At 35.4% G+C, this 16,646-nt stretch overlaps 1 protein-coding gene across 1 annotated transcript in view; it reads right to left on the bottom strand.

Moving 5' to 3' along the window:
- Positions 1 to 4,207: 4,207 nt before the first annotated feature.
- The window catches only part of LOC150076236 (testis-expressed protein 264-like), a 37,937-nt gene continuing 25,498 nt past the window's right edge, over positions 4,208 to 16,646 (bottom strand). The window contains exon 3 of the mRNA XM_090387426.1: positions 4,208 to 5,345. Within this exon, the coding sequence (XP_090243552.1) occupies positions 4,977 to 5,345 (369 nt within the window). The 3' untranslated portion in view covers positions 4,208 to 4,976. The remainder of the gene's footprint in view (positions 5,346 to 16,646) is intronic.

Raw genomic sequence — 16,646 nt, 5'->3', positions numbered from 1 at the left:
GAGAGGTGGCAAATGAAGTTTAACATTGACAAATGTAAGGTACTACATATGGGAAGCAGTAACCCCAGAGAAACGTACCAACTGTGTGGTACTACACTTAAGGTAGTAGAAAATGAAAAAGACCTGGGAGTAAATTGTGCAGTCAGATATGAAGTTTTCTGAGCAATGCAGACAGGCTGCCGGGGAAAGTCATGGGGTTTTGTCAATGATATATAGGAATTTTGCTAACAGGGAAAAGGAGGTGATTGTCCCTCTGTATAAGGCAATGGTCAGGCCACGCCTTGAGTACTGCATACAGGTCTGGAGGCCACTTTTAGGAAGGATGTAGATTTGCTTGAGCGTGTACAGAGAAGGGCAACAAGATTGGTGAGGGGAATGAAGGGATTCTCTTACCAAGAGAGGCTTAAGTTCTGCAAATTGCAGTGGCTGGAGACTAGGCACCTGCGCGGTGATCTGATTGAGTTTTATAAGGCCTTGAATGTGTTCAGCACGCTGAATTCTGATGGGATCCTTCCATTTGTTCAGATTACGAACCTAAGGGGGCATAAATTCAAATTAAGAAAAGACAGATGTAGAATAGATGTGTGGAAATTTGCCTTTAGCCAGCGGGTGATTAATTGCTGGACCAAACTTCCATCTGTCATTGTGGAAGTTGATATTTTAAATAAATTTAAGGAGGAACTGGACAGGCATTTGGAGGGAATGGTGTGATATATTTTTTTTTATTTTATTTTGGCTGATGCTGCATAAGCTCATACACTTGCTTTCTTGCATCACATGCCACTACTACTACTATTCCCACACATTGATTACCTTCTAGCCTTGAAGCATTTTATTTGTTTTAAGTCTTCCTCCATCATGTCAGCCAAAATTAAGTTGCATTTTGACTAGCACATGCTATTGACACAAACTTGCATTTCTGCTGCCATATGCTTCCCAACTACATGGGTTGTGGATATATCAGGAAGCAATATGGCAGATGTGCAAGTCTGTTTCAAACCAACCCATAAATTCATATTATTTTGTGTATTTTACTTCTGATTTCTTTTAAACTTGTAAGCGAATAGCAGTTAACCTTTATGTTTAATAAATTTGTTTGCCCATACAGAGTAGTGTTTGTACCCTGATATCAGGGTACAAACAGCCTATAAAATATACACATACAGCCACTCCCCAACTTACGTAAGGGTTGCGTTCCACAGAAATCGACGTAAGTCGGAATTTTCCTAAATGCTTATGCATCACTTGCAAATTTGATTGAAGCAAAAAATAAATGTTAAATGAACATGTAAATAGAATTATTTATTCAATTTTTTTTTATCTCCTGTGCAGGAAAAATTACAAAAGTGCACAAAATTACAAAAAATTCAAAATTATAAAATTACAAAAAGAGAGAGGAGATAGGCATAAAGTCAGCAAGGTTTACCTTTCGAGCATCGTTTCCAGAATTAACTCTCCAGCTGATAAACATGCCACTGTGGAATTGAGGGCTGTGGAGATTTAGAAGGGTTTTTTTTCCAAAACATCACAAAATTTCTCTGCAGCTGCAGAATCGGCACTGGCGACTTCACTGCATACTTTAATGTTTTGGAAACCAGTGTGATGCTTGAACCTATTAAACCACCCATTGCTTGCTATGAACTTGCCTTGGAGTTTGCCATACTTATCCTTAATATCTTCATAAATACTTCTTGCTTTTGCTTGAATGGTCAATGGACTCAGGGAAACTTGCTTTTGAATCTGATTTTCCATCCATATTATTAATAACTTTTCCATCTTCGATATAGCACCTGAATGCTGTTTTGTGATCACTTCTGATCTTAAATGCATTGATCCTTTAAATGTTCTTTTATACATGCACTGTCCCTTAAAATAGTATTCACTGTTGAAGCAGCACGACCTAATTCCGTGCAACAGATTACAAACTCTGTCCTGCTTTACTTCTTAATTAATCATCTTCATTTCTAAATCAATTTTGTTTGTTTCCTAGCACTGCCAGCACACTTTCCGTTGATGCCTTTCCCTTCACTATTGTAATAAGTAAATAGGAATGAAGAGAAGATTTGTTTTTTATATGATTGAAGATTTCAGTGAAGTGGAACACATTTCACCATAATACCATAGCATAAAATCCCACAGAATTCAAGTTATCGGCATCATCACAAATGCAATAAGATTGAGTTTACTACCCGTTAGATTGCACTAACAGAAAAGCCCAATAAACCGGAAAGTGCAAATTGTTTTTATGGTAGTGACCTACAGAAATGTGTTTTAGAAAAATATCACAAAGGTGTTCAAAATTGATTCTTATAATGGAACATATGATAACAATGAGAGTGTTGTGCAATTTACATTATAAAAATGACCTTTTAGAGAGTAAATAGCTTAGTTATATAGAGAAAATTTCAACTTCCAAGGTCTTGGAGTGAATTACCAAAAAAAAAAAAAAAAAAAAAAGTGTTATTGGGTTCACATTTCGATATTTTTTTTAATATCTCCATTTATTCCTACGGGATGCAAAATATATTTCCACGATTTTTTTAAAGTTTGCACTTGCTGGCAAAAACTTACGCAAATTCGAATTTCCATATGTCGAGTATTATGTAAGCTGGGGAGTGGCTGTAATATATATGTTATATGACAAGAACAGATTTCTTGATGTATATTTACTGAATTTAAAGAGGGTATATAAAGTTTCTGCAGGAAACTGGAGTAATTGTATTAAAAACAATATTAGCTGACTGTTCTGATTTGGTAGCATATCAACTTCAATAATTGACTAAAACTAAAAAAGGCAATGACATTAATACTTTTAATAACTGTCACAAAACTGATGTTATTACAGTATAATACAGTAATGAAAGTAAAAAATACTGATAATAGCCAACACCTTAGCTATTAACTGTAAAATAAACATAATTTTTATTTTATTTTTTTATTTTTTGAGAATGATATGTGCATTTTTGTAAACAACACACTAAGTAGTCAAATTATACAAGGCACTGAATATGTAAGGTCTTAACTGAAGGTCTGATTAATCAGAGCATAAATTTTATAAATAAACTGCACTTCTGAACTTTTTTTCTTGAAAAAATATATGCATTATACACATATGCAATATGTATATAATATAGCAATACACTACATCTTAGGCATAGCCTGAGAATAGGAAAAACTGAAAATAAATCATACAACACTAATCTGTATATAGTACCTTGGAAAACTTTCAAGAATAGTCCATTTAAAGCCTAACAATTGCTCTTGATTTGTGTTTATACATTTATGTATTCCTAACAGAAAACAATTGGCACCTGATTCGTTATCTACACTAGTGTGCAAATAACAAAATTATAATTTCTACCACTAACAAAAAGCAGATATATTTTTTATGGTCCACAATAGTTTTAAAATAATGGTTGAAATATTTTAAAAATGGAGAAAGATGAATTCAACCAAAAGGACAGTTTATCCGGTTGAAAAGATTATCTGTTATTAGTGCATAAATGCACATTAAAAGCAGCACTGTATCAACTATTTATTTTATTGACTGCTATTAGCACAGAATGTACTTTGGATCACTGTATTCTGGTCAGATAAACAAAGAAAAACACAAGAAAAGAAATTTTCAAATTTTCTTTCATTATTTTAGCACTTATAATCTCTGGTATGCTCATAAGAACTTGAACTCATTTAACATAAAAGTAAATTACTATTAGCACCACTCAGCAAGTTAACAGATATCAAAATGTCACTTTTAACATGAATACCAGGTATAAAATTCAATCTCATTATAACAACATCACTGGAAAAATCATTCAAAGTATTTTCTGACAATTTCAAAATTTTCTGGATATTTTAAATGTTATTATATATTAATTAATTCAGCAAGCTAAGATGTTTGAGTAAATCAACTTTCAAACACAAACTTTATCACTATTAGATATTACCATTATTTATATTGAATAAAAACAAATTTCCATATAGCCAAAACAAAGCATTTGACAAACTTCAGCATATGGCTTAGAGAATATCATAAATGAGTTTTTAAGAACATGTACAACATATTTACCAAATGTTTGATTTCTGCAAGTCAGAGAACCAGACTGTGATAAGAAAATAACTTAAAATTTGCAAAGTACCTTTAGCAAAGGATTATTTTTTTTTTTTATTAAAATCAAATTGTCTTCTACTTTTTTATACACATTAAGAGAAGACAAATCTAGGATAAGTCTTTTGAAAAGGAAGAGCCATGTCAAATTTGCAGACTTTTAAGATTTTAAATTTTCTTCTCAAACTACTAATACAGTAGTATTAAAAAATTAGTATATTTAGACTAAGTCTTTAAGTCTTAGAATGAACTCCAGAAAAAAATCTAAGAATTAAAACTTGCTCCTGTGTAATTTTTTTTAATATTTGTATTGTATTCTTAAAGCTGCCATTAATTAATACCTGACCACTCCACTTCAAATTCACTATTTCATTTCCTACTTTGCTCTTGATACAACTCAGTGCAATAATTCACTCAGTTGGCAGTACAGAATTTTAGCCACAAGAAATCTCACCAAAAAAGTGTCACTGATCTCGACTTTAAAAACTCTATTTGGTGGTAATTGATGTTGTTACAATGAACATTCAATTAAGCTGCTTTTAGGATAACAACATATTTGTAAGGTGTATGATGGCTTTAAAATGTATAAAAATTTAGAATAAATTTGTAGTATATATTTTTAAACAAGAAATGAACTATAAAATATAGATTTAAAACTGAACCTTTCAAATGTAAAATACAAGTTTCTATGACTATTACAAAGTATTCTGTAAATCACTGCTTTGAGAGTTCAGGTTTGATTATCTAATTTCATTTTTTTCGTTTTAAGAATACCTGGAATGTTAAAGGAGATTTATATAAACAAAGTGACCTGACCTTTATCTTGTAATCTTTGCATCAACACTCTACATATGACAAGGACATAACTTTAAGAATCTATATGTAGTTCTTCAAATGATTCTGTACTACCATCAGATCCATTGCTGCCATTTTTTTCTTTCTCAGAAGGCTGATCAGCTGATTGTTCTGGAACCAATTCTTCAACTTTAGATCCACCAGTAGCCACCAGTCCATCTTTGTTGTCCACTGTTTCAGGTTCTTGACAAACCTCTTTAGCCATAGTGCTACTTTGTGTGGATGCATCTCCCTGGCCACTATGATCTGATGCAACTTCCTCCTCACTTTCTTCCAGTGCCTCGCCAACATAAAATTCCTCTTGTTTATCCAAAGGTGCAATAAATAGGATTTCTTGTCCATCATAGATTTCCATAACCGGATGAGCACAAATTTTATGTTCCTGGGGAAAAGGAAAAGAAATTTTATATATAACACACACACACATACCACTGTATACTATGTGCATGTATATATACAGTGCATCTCTAAAGGTGGGAAAAACAGGAATAACTCATGCTAAAGTTAACCAATTTTATAATAAACTTATACAGTACTATATGAAAAGCCTGCTAAAATTAATGATCCTTATCCCCATTTTAGATTTGATAAATACAATAGTTATGAAAAGCTGTAAATATGTATATTCATATTATTTAATAATATTATACATTACTGTTTCATTTTACAGGCTGAGCTAGAAATACAAAATATAAACATGAAACTATTAATCTCTTACATTTTTGAGTTCATAAAACCATTAAGTGTATGAAACTTCAAAATTATGCATATGCACATACTTCTTATATATTATGTATATAAATATAAAAAACCACACACACACACACACACACACACACACACACACACACACACACACACACACACACACACACACACACACACACACACACACACACACACACACTTCTGTCTATTGCAGCAATAATTTAGGATTTTAGGGGAATATTTACCATGCTTCAGCACTAAGCTAAAGCTGAGAGAGAGGGAGAGGGAGATATGTATACAAATATATCTGTAACAAATCATGCTGTAATGAAGAATAAGTGAACTGAAATATAAATTTCTACAAACATTTTAACAGTAATAATAATAGTAATATTAAAAATAATATAAACATAAACCACTGCATATTCTATCTTGTCAAGAGGCCAGAGAATGGAAATGTGGCTTCTATTCACTTGTCTTTTATTACAGCATGATTTGTTATAGGTATACTATTAACTCCCATTATAACACTCCTACTTGTAGTACTCTCTCACTTTTAACACTTTTTCATCTGGCCACATGGTCAGTCCTATCATACATTTTTTAATGTCTATAGCACTCCAGTTTAATTTTGCTGATCGTTTTATTCAGAAGAAATAAATTCAAATATAATTCTCTTTCCTTTTGATTTTAGCTTTGAAAACAGGATGATAAAAACTAATTCTAGGAATTCTTTATGGTGTAGGTTTTTTACTTCACAGGAATTGTTTCTGGTGTAGGTGATATTTATTTCATACAGTATTTAACTCAAAATCCTGAAGGTTGAAATCCTGTACTTTGCAACTCAGTGTTCAGTCATTTTAATAAAACTAAGGAGAGCATGGAAATACCTTCTCTCCTCAGCTTTTAAATTTTTAGCATTATTCATCAGTTTTCCTTGTTGTGGATAGACATCAATTCTCTTTTGCATGTGTGTTGAACATAGCATAAAAAAAAAGGTACAGCGGTCATTTTTAGTGGCAGAAAATTTACTAATTAGCTTCATGATGATAGCATTATTATTATGCTGACACCACATTTATCATGTTTATAATACTCAAGGCATGCTTAGTTCAATTTAATAAAATATTGCTAAAAATTAAATTCTTTTTAATAGCATGCAAAATAGTTTGAGAGTACTAAAAAAGAAAACATATGTAGGTTTCAACTTATAAATAATCTTTATGGCACAAAGATATGATGCAATATGATGCATCACAGTGTATTGCCAGGGGGTTTCACAATTTTTCATTTTTAACAGCAATGGGTAAAAAAAAGATCTTGTTCAAGTAACCTAAATATATCTTGACCATTATAAACATGTAATTTAATAATGATAAGGCAGTCAATTAATGAAAAGTATATACTCCATGACAAGTATAGTGCTTAGGGCTCTTCCAGATCACTAGCATAAATAAATAAAAAAAAAAAAAAAAAGAAAAGAAAACAGATGCTTGTTTTTTTTAATGCAAATATGTGAACCTGTACAATTTTTGAGTTGATTCCAAATCTGCAATTTGTTTTATTATGTCAATATTTTTGCACAAAATGATAAAAAAATATATCCATAAGCAGTTTTAATTATGTAATTCAGTTTATAAATTTGTATACAAGTTCTTGATTATCTTGCTAAATTGATACTGTACTTCATTTAGAGGTTTCACAGTTTTTTTTGCACATGAATGAATTTGCACTTTTTTGAAACTACCTTTCATCGTATGGATCCCTTTTCACAGATCAACAGTAGTCCGTTATCAATACCTCATTCAATTTAATCCTGGTATCATTTTTCCATAGTCTTGTTGTCTTGGTGAACCATTTCTTCCTATTCTTCACTCATTGCACCAGGGTTTTCAAAAGTATTCCAGGTGGCTGTACAAAAAATAAAACTTTACACACCTTGATTTTTGAAACCATAAACATGCTGCCATTCAAAATCTAATCATTTGATTTATATAGGGTGTTTCAAAAGTGATGGTCAATAATTTAAAGGTGAACCGTACAGACTACAATATGCAAATAGCCTAGTAAACATGGGTCCTTAAGTGAATTGTTTTTGAGATATTGCACATTTCTAGTTGGGATCCACCACTGACTTGTTTATTTAGGTTAGGTTAGGTTAGGTTATGTTCATTCTCTCCGTTTCCCCTCTCTCAATGCTCTGAGAGCATATATTCAGGTTCCACTTATGAGTTGGGTACAATTTCTGCAAAGTCCAGCTAATCTGTCACAACCAAATCTTCTATTTGCACCTTCATAATAGTGGGACTCTTAGTACCATGGGTTATCTCCATTTGCATGATACAGAAACACTCTAATATCAGGGCCAAATATACCAGAGTGACTATGATATGAATCAACATGAGAGCAAGAACTGAGGAATAGTATTCACATGATAAAGAGGAATGGCTGATGCCATCTGTGTCACTATTATGAGAGTAATCTATCGCTTAGGCAATACTAGGTGGCAAATTACTCTCATCACTTAATACAATATCATAGTTTTGCTTGCTAGAGGCTTAAAGAAGAAAAATCATGTTTGGTCTCCAAAGCAATGCTCCATCTCACTGTCTTCCATAATGCAGCATTCCTTATGTTGAGGGCAAACCTTTAAAATAGTTTTTCTAGGCTAGCCAGCACACCAACCCATTGGCAACATTCTAGGATGCATCAGCTAGTGTAAATCTGCTGCCTCTACTCTGCCAATTGTGACTAGAGGGAGTCTGAGTAGTGTTTGTACAAAGGGATACTATCAAGACCATATTATGTCAAAGAGCTTGGTATATTTTTGATGTGTGTACCCAATATCCAAAAATTTCATCAATTCATACACTATGTTCACCTACCCTAACTTTTACCTCACTTCCCAACCTTTTCAAATAGGGACCGCTTTTATATTTGAGATGGAAGCCATGGATTGCAAAAAAAATATTAAACTATACAGGAAAAAATAGTAATAATTATTTTTTTAAATAAACAATATGTAGTCATCCTTTAACGTACATAGTATACATTAGTTTGCTATTGGTATACCTATATTTTCCATCAATATTAATGACTGTTGCCTACCAAAAAAAAAAAAAAAAGTTTTAGTCTCAAGTCCTGCAGACTACTTTCATAAATTACATGGACCACATGTTGGGAAACCCTGCTCTGGGGGCGTCTGTGACCAGAGGGAGCATGAGTAGTGCATTGAATGGGTCACTTGAAAGGCTACGTTATGTGAAGGAGCTGCATATATTCTTGCTGTGTGTCTGTCCACATCCAAGCATGGGATATGGCATACATGCAGCAAGTGAAAAAGTATATGGTGTCGTTATTGTTATTATCGAATAATAAATTTTAAAGTTACATCTACAACACCCTGGTATACTAAACCAGGGTGTTGTAAATGCAATTTGAAAAACTTCTGGTATTATTTTCAGAAAAAAATCACATATAAGTAACTTCCTGATTTATAAACTTTTATCTTATAAACAACAGTTTTTTTTTATACCTCAAATTCAATTCACATACTCAAAAGATTGATCACATGAACTTCTTAACCTCAAACAACTGCACATTACATTACCTTTTGTAAGTAAAATGAATAAGAATGAACTAATTTTCATCATTTATATATTTAATGATGTACACAAGTACAGTACAACAGACTTTTGCTTTGTAAAATTAGGGATGCTAGTACAACACCATCTGTTTTTGTGTTGATCTAATATCAGAGCCAGCATGACTGTGAGATAAGGTATGAATTTTTATGATGACACAAATAATAATTAGGCATTTATTCCATATTATTTCAAAATGCATATGTAATAATATTAATGAAATAAGGGATAGATATGGTCTGTTTGTCACAGAATTTTGCTTGCTCTGTCTAGCACATAAAGTAGTTTTCCTGCTTTTTTATCTAGCAGTACATTACATCAATATTATAGCCACAAAGTTAAAGAAAAATTTTTAAATACATTAATAGAGTCCAAACTTTAAATGTGGCAAACTAGGAGCGAGATCATTTCCAGATTTTGAGATGAAACCTTGACACTTATGATGCCTTATCTATCATAGCACAAATAATATATCAGTATACTGTACTTTGTTTTTAATATGGTACTAGGGGGCTTCACCCCCTGCTTGCTGTGCTTGCCATCCCCCGTGCAAGCTTTTCTACATAAAATGTAGAGATATGACGGAGTAAGTCAAATCTTTTCTAAGTAAAAGACACACCCGTCGAAACGCACTGATCAATATCTAATCAGGAAATGACTTACGTAATTATTTACCTGTACATTTGTAGTGACATAATTGCCCCCCCCACTTGTACCACATCCCTCTTCTCCCATTGGCTACTCTCCACCACGTGGCATTCTCAAGGTCGAATAAATATCACTATGTAATTATTTACCTGCATTTACATAGTCACTTAGGAAAAAGCCTTTTGCTTCAGGTTCCATAATGATAATGTATGAGGAATATTATTGCATCCAAAAGAGCAGAACTAAAATATTTGATTAAAATATTTACAAGCTATACAAATATTTATAAAATACTAAACTATTTACAAATAATATTGGGTCCCTTCATCAGGTAACATTACAGTGGGACATCAAATTATTCCGATCATGGTCACATATTAGACCACGAAGCACGTGCACAAGGTTGAACATTATGGAGGTGGTTATGGCTTGAATAAGTGACATAATTTCTCCACCCTCTTCTCCCACTGGCTCGAATAAATATCACTAGGAGGAAAACTTTTTTTTTTAATGTACAGAGAGATAATACTGACTGATACAGCATAAAGAAAATAAAGTACAATATATACACTAAATAAAGAACACATCAACCAATGACTTCCTTGCATCATCTGGCCATTGTATTACTAACCATACTGTAACATTGCCATGGAAAAAAAAAATTATTTTTTTGCATGGATTCTCCCATTATACACTGAGTGATCACTGAATTATGACCACCTACCTAATACTTCGTAGGTCCTCCTTTTGCCCTCAGTACAGCAGCTATCCGGCATGGCATTGATTCAACAAGATGTTGGAAGCGTTTGGGAGGTATGGCCAACCAAGCTGTGTATAATGCATTCAGCAATGCAGGTGATTGGTGTATCCAGACACCTGATATGCCTTTCCATAGTGTCCCACAAGTGCTCTATGGGATTGATATCGGTGGAGTTCGGAGGCCAATCGATATGCTGGAAGTCAGAACTGTGTTCCTCAAACCATTCCTGCACAACAAGTGCCCGATGGTTCGGCACATTGTCATCTTGGAAGACACCATTGCAATTCGGGAAAAAGTGTAACATAGCGGGGTGTACACAGTGAGCAAGTAGTTGAGGATAGCGGAGACCACTGATACATTGTTCCACATGCACCAGGGTTCCAAGTTCCTGCCAGTGAAACATGCCCCACACTATACAACTGCCTCCACCGGCCTGCACTTTTGATACCATGCATGATGGATCAAGAGCCTCATGTTGTTGACGCCAAATGCATACACAACCTAGAGGGAACAGGTATCCTTGTGTTATTAGACACCCAGTCTAAAACACTGATGGATCCAATATCTTTTATTACAGAAGATTTAGGAGAAGTCTGGTTAGAATGCCTCCTTAAAATCCACTCATGCACACCTCGATGGTACGCCCTGTTACATCACTTAGGTGGCAACAAACGTGTAGAGTTGTTCTCTTCAAGACGCCTGGTCAGCGTGAAGAGAAAAAGACCAAACCCTCCAGTGTATGAAAGCACGACAAAACAAATGGCCCTCGGTCCCCAGCGGCTTTCACTCCCCCTCTTACGGCAGTGAGAGGATCAAGTGGAAGCAGAGAGTGCTAAGAATCTCTGGGTACGACCAGGCTGCCATGCACGGAAACTGAACTTGGCCTGTTATAATGTAAGATCACTCATTGGTGAAGACAGGATATTAGAGCTGGAAAAGGAATTAGAAAATGTGAATTGGAATATCATCAGTTTGGCTGAAACAAGAAGAAGAAATGAATCACTTATAAGTTTATCAAGTGGAAATCTGCTGTACACCAATGGAAACAGTGAAAGGAGTGAAGGTGGAGTTGGGTTTCTGGTTCATAAAGATTTAAAAAACAACATTTTGGAATTCAAAAGTACATCGCCAAGGGTGTCAAGACTAATACTCAAGGTTTCTAAGAGGTACAAGCTAAAGGTTATAATGATTTATGCACTAACATTGAGCCATGATGATGAAGAGGTTAAAGAAATGTACACCGAAATTGAGTCTTCTATATGAGCAGAAAACCCACTACACTATTATTATGGGGGACTTCTATGCTAAAGTTGGAAAAAGACAAAACAGCGCAGAAAGGGGAACTATAGGAAATGTTGTAATTGGCGAAAGAAATGAAAGAGGCGAAAGACTTGTGGAATTTGCAGAATCTAAAGGATTGTCAGTAATGAACACTTTTTTCAAGAAAAGAGTGAACAGAAAGTGGACATAGAAGAGTCCAAATGATTAACAACTAATGAAATCGACTAACAGAAGATATATTGTGAATGATGTTACCGTCCTGAATAAGGTAAATGTTGGAAGTGATCACAGAATGGTAAGATGTACACTTGATATAGATGTAGGAAAGGAAAAGACTGACTCGAGTAAATAATACAAAGGTCTTTGAGATAACAGAAGAGGAGAAAAAGCAGTATGTGCTGGAACTTAAGAACAAGTTTGAGCTTCTGCAGACTGCTCAGAACCAAGATATCGACGAGGAATGTTACAACTTTCTGAAAGTGATAAAGCCCAAGAAACCTATAGAGAAAAATAAATCCAAAGAAGAAAAAATTAGTCAAGAAACACTTGTTATGGTCAACCGAAGGCGAAAATGAAGAGCAAGATAAACACTAACAAGGAGAAAATTGAGTATACTGAGTTATGCAAAGCCATTAGAAAGAGACTCAGAGAGGACATAAGATTTAACACAAGAAAAGTAGAACAAGCATTAAGGGAAAACAAAGGATTTAAATCAGCAGCCATGAGCAGTAATACAGAAAGACAAATGATACTGAAACTGAAGAATAGCAATGGTTTTACTTATAAACAGCAGAGAAGGCATAATTCAAATAGCAGAAGACTACTATAGAGAATTATACAAGGAGCGAGGGAATGATGCCAGCAGTGGGGAAGATGGATTGCAAATTAGCAACACATACAACATACCCGATATTCTTCCTGATGAGGTGCATTGAAGAAAATGAAGAATCAGAAAGGCCCCCAGGGGAAGATGAAATTACTGTAGAGTTGTTAAAATTGGGAGGAAGAGACATAACACAAAAACTGGCAAGGCTCTTCACAGAGTGCATTAGAAAAGGTGTGATGCCTAAGTAGTGGAATAATGCAATCATAGTTTTGCTGCATAAGAAAGAAGATAAATCAGAAATTGGAAATTATAGACCAATTAGCTTGTTATCCCACATCTACAAGTTGTTCACAAGGGTCATTACTAACAGATTAGAAAGAATACTTGATGAGAATCAACCAAAAGAGCAAGCTGGCTTTAGGACAGGATTCTCAACTATGGATCACCTTCACGTAATATCACAGCTAATGGAGAAAGCAGATGAATATAAAACACCATTATGCCTGGCATTTGTGGATTATGAAAAGGCATTTGACTCCCTACAGCATAAGGTAATGTTTCCGGCAATGGAAAGAGAAGGCATAGATACAACACATATTATGATTTTGAAGAAAATATATGAGAATGCTACCTCCTTTATTAGACTAGACAAAGACAGTAGGAAATTTAAAATCGAGAAAAGGAGTTCGACAAGGAGACACTATCTCTGAAGCTGTTTACTGCTGCCCTTGAGGAGGCTTTCAGAAGATTAGACTGGTCGCAGAAAGGAGTCAATGTGAACGATTTGCATTTACGATTTGCAGATGACATTGTGGTCGTAAGTCATGATCCCAAAGAATTAGAGGAAAATCTTAATCAGTTATGCAGAGTTAGTAAGGATTTTGGACTAAAGATGAATATGGCTAAAACAAAAGTAATGATGAACAAGTATGCCACAGAAAGGGAAATAATGATTGAAGGAGCAGTAATTGAAAAGGTGGAGTCATATACTTATCTGAGACAAGTTATTAGCTGTAATAATGATCAATGGCTGGAAGTAAAGAGAAGCATAAATTTTGGATGGATAGCATTCAGGAAATATAGTCACATACTGAAGAGCAATATCCCAGTTTGTCTGAAACGTAAAATAATGAACAAATGTATACTCCCCACCATGACCTATGAAGTGAAACTTGGGCATTCACCAAAAGAATGGAAGAGAAGCTGAGAACTACCCAGCAAAGAATGGAACGAATTATATTGGGAATCAGACTGTTAGATAAGAAGAGAAACACATGGATTAGGCAGCAAACTCAAGTAAAGGACATTCTTATCAAAACTAAAGAACTAAAATGGTCCTGGGCAGGACACACAGCTCGAAGACATGATGACAGATGGACTAAGAAAATAACAGAATAGTACCCAAGAGGAGCTAGAAGAAAACCTGGAAGACAAAGGCGGAGATGGATAGATGAAATTCATGAGTTTGTGGACATAGAAGTTTGTGGGTAGTAAACGGATGGCCAGTGCTCAAAACAGAAGGAAATGGAAAGTTGCTGGAGAGGCCTTCATCCTGCAGTGGATTGAAAATGGGTGATGATGCATACATGACCATCCACGGTGTGGAGTAAATAACGTGACTCGTCTGACCAGCACACCTAGTCTTATAACGTCCAACTTGAATGCTCTTTGCACCAGGCGAATCTTTTACGCCGATGAACCTTAGTTAGGAGAGGATGCCGTAGGGGTTGTCTGCTGGTATAGCCATACGTGCAAGCGTGCGACGCATGGTCATGCCAGATATTGTACTGGGTTGGCCCATGTTGTATTGCGTAGTCAACTCTTCAAAAGTGCTGCACCTGTTCGCCTGTAGAAGTCGTCGGACCCGGCACTCACCTCTAACATCCACCTTTAGTTCCACCACCGAGAGAACGAAAAGCTAAAGGCCCTAAACATAGAAATAAATACACGTACCAATCTTTTGGAAAGAGTTATAAATACATTTTCTGGTATAACAACAACAAATATGGCTTGTTTGGCCAAACAATCTGTTAGTGCCAGTTCCTCTACAGACAAACCTACATTAAGACATGATGTGTCCCCTGCCCCGATTGTCACGGATGATTCAACTTTGCAGGAAGACGCTGCTAATGACACCTCTATTGTCAGGACCTTTGCTGATGCTGCCCGTTCCGCTGCTAATGTTCCTAAAGTGAAACCTGACGATGTCTTAATTCTTAGAGCTTCTGAAAACAGTTAGTTATTTAGTTATTTGGTTTTTAGGAGCATTAGCAACTAAGGCCATATTGCTCCGGGATATGCGGTGGTCATTCCCTGACCTTTCTGCATCCTCCGTATTTGGTGGTGACGGGCTCGAACCCCGGTCTAATCAAGAAGCGTGTGCTATGCACTGCTGCTGCTCCTTCCCACCTGGCTACGGAGGCGCCTGTGAAAACAATGATTGTAAGTCAAGTGCTGACGTTAAGACATTGGTGGCTAAAACTCTTAAATCGGTTTAAAAAATATTAAGATCAAGTCTCTTAGGCTAGTGAGGAACAAAGGAGTCTTGCTGGAAACAGCCTCTAAAGCAGATCTGGAGTGTCTGTCCTCCTCGGAGTCTTTTACATCTGCAGGTATCAGCTCAGGTATTCCTTGAAAGGGAAACCCCACTGTACTCATTTATGATGTCCCAAAGGAATTGACACGTGACGAGATACTTGAAAATTTATATAACAAAAATCTTGGCGATTCGGATTTTACAGTTGAGGAGGTTAAGAACGGAACTTTCTTTCGTTTCTCAACTAAAGCAAGGTAAAATTTATCTGTAAACTGGGCTGTTAGTTTTTCTCCCAAGATTTACAAACATATAATTACTCTGGAGCGCATATTTCTTGCCTGGAGTTCCCATAGACAGAGACCTTATACTGTTGTGACGAAATGCTTTCACTGCTTGGGATATGGTCACACCGCTCAGTACTGCACGCACGAGTCCCCGTCTTGCAGTCACTGTGCGCATGGTGGTCATGTGTTTAACAAGTGTCCTAATAAAAACGAAGAGCCATCGTGTATCAATTGTAAGAGAGGAAAACATGACTTTCACCATTCGGTGAGAGATAGCAACTGTCCTGTCTACAAAAAGGCCTTGGAAACAGCACGACTGAGGATTGCTGATGAGTAATACACCCAATTCCAGTATATAGTGTAAATAATTCCCCTGCTGGTGATGTTAATAGTACGAACTTGCCTAGTGTTCAGTTTATTAATCTGAAATTTATGCAGATCAATGGGCATCATTCTCGAGTTGTTTCGGACGAGATTAGATTAACAGCAGAACAAAACTCAATCGACATCATCACTATTCAAGAGCCATATTTTGCTAAAGGGCGAATGGGAGATTGTTCAAAGATCACAGGTTATTCTCTTTCCACCCGAGTAATCCAACCTGCTCACCAGCAACCGAAGACTTGTATTGTTGTATTAAACAACAAAATTGATGTAACTGTCATTAATGGTCTCTGTCACCAAACTGCAACTTGTATTCTTGTCACATATTCTACCATGACCTTTTATATCATCTCAATATACTGCCCTCCATCTGAAGACTTAAATAACTCATTAAATTATTTAGAATTGACATTGAATTTTCTGGGTCCTCATAATGTCCTTATTTCAGCAGATGTAAACGGCAAGTCTAAGTTTTGGTTTAGTGCACGCTCTGATGCTCGAGGGCAATTACTGGAAGAATTTATTATTAATAATAATATGAAGATCTTTAACAGACCTGAACAGTTCACTACGTTCTCCAGCTTCTCCGGAGAATCAAATATTGATATCACT

The sequence above is a fragment of the Mastigoproctus giganteus genome, chromosome 13 (genome assembly GCF_048544385.1).
Source record: "Mastigoproctus giganteus isolate SK-2022 chromosome 13, ASM4854438v1, whole genome shotgun sequence".
NCBI classification, from domain to species: Eukaryota; Metazoa; Arthropoda; class Arachnida; order Uropygi; family Thelyphonidae; genus Mastigoproctus; species Mastigoproctus giganteus.
Note: the sequence above shows the minus strand (reverse complement) of the source record. Positions and strands in the feature narration are given on the sequence as shown.